We start from the raw sequence: 6,000 nt of genomic DNA, 5'->3' as shown, positions 1-6,000 counted from the left end.
GGGGATAAACCAATCATTAAACTAAAGGGGGCCTCAGCTGACTGTGTCTTCAGATAAGGAGATACAGGGCCCGGTCTCTCGATCTCGGTTCAGGGGGCTACTCACGATTTTAAAAACCAGGTTTGCGGAGTGTTCGCTCCGCAAACCTGGTTTTGGGGCAGGGGTTCTTGAGCAGGTTACCCACTCCAGAACCACCGGACTCGCAGCCGAGCCCGGTGATTCTGACGATTGGGAAAAATCAGGCTAGGCTTTCCTAGCCCGATTTTCCCCGATCATGGGAATAGCCCCACAATGTAAATCTTCGGTGAAGGCTTGTTTACACAATATAAAAATACGATTTAGCACTTACAATGTTTCAACAATGCCTTTGTTTTCCAAAGGCTAAATGCATCCATTACATCATTCATTTTGTAAGCATAAACATTTACAAAAAATCAATTTCAAGGCAAAGTTAATGTTATTTTATTGCACATGTCACTTAAGACCAAAAATGGACATAATTTGACAAAAACATGGCAGAGCTTTTGAGACTTTGTACCAAGTAGTAATTCATACAGTGTAAAACTCTGAGACAAACATCTTTACCATAACATGTATAGTATACTGTGCCATGGCCAGTTTCAGTTACAAATAATATCAGAGGCAAATGTACAGTATATTCACAAATAAAATTTCACAACTACTTAAAAAAACTTTGGGATCTGTTACATATAAATCCAGTGACAGTCATGCTGCCTTTTCCAGATATATACAGTAATATTCTCAGCAATGATTTCCATATTTTTAAAGCCTCCCTGAGTCCATATTTAGCAATATTGTAGATTTTTCAGGTAATCACTCATAAAAAAATAAGCAATGGCAGCTTTTCTTGAGGGGGGAAAAGGCAAAAATTGTGCTCACATTAAGAACAGAACCAAAAAGCCTATTGTACTTTTGCATCCAAAAGGCTACTGACTGTTGTGTGTCCTCGACCACTTACACAGCCACTGACATGCTGTAGTGAGTCACCTCCAAGATAGGCCAGGAGAAGATCTGTGTGCCGATTTAGCAGTTGCATAAGGTCTTCTGCTAGATTTTCCAGAGTTGAATATCGTACTTTTTCGAAGTCAAAAATGTCTTTCAGAAAATAAAGCACCTGATCCTAGAAAACCAACAAAATGAAACTTGTTTATATATGGTACTGTGTAACATCCGGACATTATTTTTGGCTGATATACAATAAGCTCTCTCAAAGCTACAATGTTGCATACCTTGAAGAAGTTACATAACTCATACAGAGAATTTCTGGGGCCCAGAAAGCCCCATGCCATAACAGGACTGATGTGTTCACAAATAGCATAGAAGTGTGCAAAGAAGCCATCAGGTACCTGGGAATGAAATTAGCAAAGAAAAGGTAAATTGTTTTCCATGTCTGAACTATCAGTTTAATTACAGCACATACCAAGGTTTGTTTTTACACTGTTTCCATTAAGTTTATAAACTAGTATGCTATGGACAGAGATAATACTGCCTTTTCCTTTTTATTTCCTCATGGCTGTACAGAGTTAATGTTATTCATAATCTCTGGGCACTTTTTCCACATTATAACAGCATAAACACAACACTTCTTGTACATAATTGAAACATTATTGCTGTTCCAATTGTCTTGGGTAACCCTTAATAATGGAATTTAAATTATTACAATTTGGGGAAAGACTGAACACTTGCTTTCTTGATGTAAAGAGAACTGAAATGGATTTTTAGCTGGTTCTTCATAATTATACATAGATTAAAATGACTGAAAAAAACCCATCTTGCTATTGGTTGAACAGAGCTGTATACAAGAGTGTTAGGAAAAATGAGGTGACTATTCCTGAATGATCACCTCAGCATCCACCGGGGCAAGAAATTAACTAGTCAAGTTATTAAGCTCATCACCTTGTTCTATGCACCACTGGTGGAGACTGAATAATGTCAATACTGACAGTTTTATTTTCCTGCCACAGCATGGTTGCATCAGAATCTAAATGCAGTCAACTATTTTAATTATGCACATTTGCTCTGGCATATGATCCCAGGTCTGGTTTTACATGCCTAAAGCCTATACTTATATATGGTATTTGTTATTCTCCAATCGAAGCCATGTACAGGTGGACCTTGTCACATGTGGTCTCGACACCTGTGGTCCAGCGTATCCGTGGCTGGGCAATAAAGACCTGATATCAGTACATACGGGTGCAAAAAGGATTATCATCCGTGGTCCCTAAGTGGCTTGAAGTGACCTCAGAGGTTATTTCTGGCCACCATTTTGATGAAAGGAGCCATTTTTGTGGCTTTTTCCTGGAAAAACAATTCCCCCCACAATTTTTTGCAGTATATCACAAATGTAGGGTATGGGGGGGCTTTGCTGGGCAGCTGGAGACCCGCAGAGCATGTACTGTACTTTATTTATTGTATTTCTGCTGTTTTTAGCCATGTTTAGTTTCCAGGAACCTAAACCCATGCCTCCAATTCCCACAGCCCTAATGTCTCATTATCCGTGGTTCTATTGTAACAGAGAATAGAACCCCCGTGGATAACAAGGTCCAGCTTTACAGTTTATAATTTTGCTGGAATAGTAAGTGACATAGCAAAATAAAGCAAATTAATGTCCCAATTAAACATGACAAATCAATTATAATTGGCATGTTCACAAATATTAACAATTCAAAAATTAAAGCCTACTTGCCTTCATTTGCTGCTTTTTTTGTTTTAGAACTGACCAGCAGCTGGAAGCCACAGCCTAAATAAGAATATTTTTCTAAGTTACTTGTGTATCTGAAATTTTTCTGTTTATAAACAACCAATACAGTATACAATGAAATAGGGTTTTCCAATTTGTTAACACTTACAGGTTAAGCAAGTGCCCTAACCTTCATGTTATTGCTACAGCTCACTTCTTTTTAATTGCTATGGAGCCACTCCACTGAACATTCATCTGTTCCAAATATGATGTGCTTTCAGCAAAAATGGGCTTTTCCATTTTCCAAAGAGAATTCCATGCACTGTAGAAAGCCACTTGCAGAGCTGTCCCAACCTACTCAAACTCTCCCATGATATCCTTGTTGACAAGATAGTAAGATGCAGGCTAGATCACACTTGTCAGGTGGATTAATAACTGGTTGGACACTCCCTCTGTCGCATCCCCAAGTACCCATTAATGGCTTGTGTCAACTTGGAGGAAGGTACTGAGTGTATTCAACATTTCTATAAATTACTTCGATGAGGGAGTAAAGAGGATGCTTACCAAATCAGTGGATGACACAAAGTGTGTGTATGTGTGTGTGTGGCGGGGTGGGGTGGGGAGTACCTAAGACCCTAGAAGACAGATTCAAGACTCAAAACAATCATGAATAAGGCTAGAACATTGGATCAAAATAAACAAGATGAAGTTCAACAGCAAGAAATGTAAAAAATCAAATTCACAAGTATGGTATAGGAGAGACCTGGCTTTCTAGCAGTACAAGTGAAAAGGATCTAGGTATCTTAGTGGACTACAAGTTAGGGATGTTCACGGAACCGGGCGGAGGAGGCTCGAAGGTGGTGGTGGGGTGCCGCTTTAAGCGAGGGTGATCTTACCCCTCCTGCCGCTCTTCCCCTGCCAGCGCTCCTTTTTCAGTAAGTCCATGGGGCGGCAGCATACCTCCCTGCTGCCCCTTTTGTCCCCATTTACCAGATATACTCAGAAGTATTGGGTGCAAGGATGCGCGTGCCACACCTGCTGTGCGCTGGTGAGTGATGCGCACATCCCTGCGCCCGATATTTCCGGGTATATCTGGTAAACAGGGGCAAACGGGGTGGCAGGGAGGTACGCTGCCGCCCCATGGACTTACTGAAAAAGGAGCGCTGGTGGGAGAAGAGCAGTGGGAGGGGTACGTTCCCACTTAAAGCAACACCCCACACCCCTGCCTTCAAACTAGCAAAACCACCTGCCGTTCGAAACGGTTCCATGCACATCCGTACTATAAGTTGAGCCGGCAGTGTGATGCAGTTGTTTAACAAGCTAATAAAATATTGGGCTACATTAACAGAGGGATAGTGTCCAGATAATGAAAAGTAATAAGCCCTATTCACACGTTTTCTTCCAACACACACATATTTATATAGTGTGTATGCATGTATAAGTCTGTATGCATGTACAGTTACTCACACTATGCTTAATTTATTTAACATATTTATGCATACACAACAGCAGACCTATCTGTACCTTGCATTTGAAGGGCCTGTACTCTGGCTCAAGTTTAAAATCTATAGTTATGCATACAAAAGCCATATATATTTGTACAGACACCTGTATGCACGTATAGCATAATGTCTGGATAGGGCTAGAGTTCCTCTCTATTCTGCACTGGTCAGACCTCACTTGGAACACACAGTTTCCAGTTTGGGGCATCACATTTTTAAAAATGACATTGATAAACTGAAACAGGTTCAGAGGAAGACGACAAAAATGGTGTGCAGTCTGGAAACCAAAACCCAAGAGGAACAGTTGAAGGAGCTGGGTACTTTTAGCCTGGAGGAGAAAAGACTAAAGGGAAATATGATAGCCATCTTCAAATATCTGAAGGGCAGTCACATAGAAGGTTGAGCAGACTTGTTTTCTGTTGCTCCTGAAGACAGAACTAAAGCCAATAGGTTAACATTAAAAAGAAGCAGATTTAGGTTAGAAATTAGAAGGAATTTTCCTTACTGAAATAGCTGTTCAGCAATGGAACAGTCTGCCTTCCACAGTGATGGATTTTCCTTTACTGGAAGTTTCAAAACAGAACTTAAAAACAGCCCTGCTGGATCAGGCCCAAGATCTATCTGGTCCAGTATCCTGTTTCACATAGTGGCCTAACAGATGCCTCTGGGAAGCCCACAGGCAAGAGCTAATGGCTTGCCCTCTCACCTGCTGTTGCTCCCATGCAACTGGTATTTAGAGGCATCTTGCCTCTGAGGCTGGAGGAGGCCTATAGACCTTATGCATCCCTAATCCTGTCCTATATGAATTTATCTAAACCCTTCTTAAACTATTCAGACTGTTGGCTTACATAACATCCCATGGCAGAGAATTCCATAGGTTAATTAGTGTTGTATGAAAAAAAAATACTTCCTTTTGCTGGTCCTAAATTTCTTGGCAATCAGTTTCATCAGATGACCCTTGGGTCTAGTGTTGTGAGAGAGGGAGAAAAATTTACTTCTATCAACTTACTCGACACCATGCATGATATTATAGACCTCTATCATGTCTCCCCTCAATTGTCTTTTTTCAAAACTAAAGAGCCCCATGTGTTGTAGCCTTGCCTAGTAATGATGGTGCTTTAGGCCCCTGATCATCTTGGTTGCCCTCTTCTGCACCTTCTCCAGTTCTGTAATGCCCTTTCTGAGGTATGATGGCCATATTATAATGCATGGAGCCCTCAGTTTTATGTAATGGATGAACTCGGGTGTTATGGTTCTGTTTTATGTTTTAACAGTTTATTACTTTATTTGTACAAGTTCGCTTTTATGTAAAGCTTTTGTACTCTGTGTTTTGCTGGTCGAATGACCGTAACAATAAAGATCTGATTTGTATGGTGACCAGAACCGTACACAATACTCCAAATGTAGTCTCACCATAATTTTGTATAAAGGCATTATAATTATAATATTAGTAGTTTTGTTTGGAATCCACCACCACGCCTCCCCCATGATTCCAAGCATGGAATTGGCCTTTTTCACAGCTGCTGCACACCAAGTCGACACTTTCAATGAGCTGTCCACCACAACCCCAAGATCCCTCTCCTAATCAGTCACTGACAGCTCAGACCCCATCAGGGTATATGTGAAGTTGGGGTTTTTGCTCCAATATGCATCACTTTACACTTGTTAACATTCAACCACATTTGTCATTTTGTCACCCATTCCCCCATTTTGAGGAGATCCTTTTGGAGCTCCTCACAATCTATTTTGGATTTCACTATCCTGAATAGCTTGGTGTCATCTGCAAATTTGGTCACC

At 40.7% G+C, this 6,000-nt stretch overlaps 1 protein-coding gene across 8 annotated transcripts in view; it reads right to left on the bottom strand.

Moving 5' to 3' along the window:
• Nucleotides 1-445: 445 nt before the first annotated feature.
• Nucleotides 446-6,000, bottom strand: part of MIGA1 (mitoguardin 1) — an 83,329-nt gene continuing 77,774 nt past the window's right edge. For 6 of the 8 annotated variants that reach the window (XM_053247964.1, XM_053247962.1, XM_053247966.1 and 3 more), the window contains 3 exons: nucleotides 2,708-2,761; nucleotides 1,251-1,367; nucleotides 446-1,141 (listed from right to left, as the gene is read on the bottom strand). In XM_053247964.1, the coding sequence (XP_053103939.1) occupies nucleotides 923-1,141; nucleotides 1,251-1,367; nucleotides 2,708-2,761 (390 nt within the window). In that variant the 3' untranslated portion in view covers nucleotides 446-922. Of the gene's footprint in view, nucleotides 1,142-1,250; nucleotides 1,368-2,707; nucleotides 2,762-3,855; nucleotides 5,168-6,000 lie in introns of those variants that run through there. The other 2 variants (XM_053247965.1, XM_053247969.1) reach the window with 2 other exon arrangements.

Source organism: Hemicordylus capensis, chromosome 4 (genome assembly GCF_027244095.1).
Source record: "Hemicordylus capensis ecotype Gifberg chromosome 4, rHemCap1.1.pri, whole genome shotgun sequence".
Lineage (NCBI taxonomy): Eukaryota > Metazoa > Chordata > Lepidosauria > Squamata > Cordylidae > Hemicordylus > Hemicordylus capensis.
Note: the sequence above shows the minus strand (reverse complement) of the source record. Positions and strands in the feature narration are given on the sequence as shown.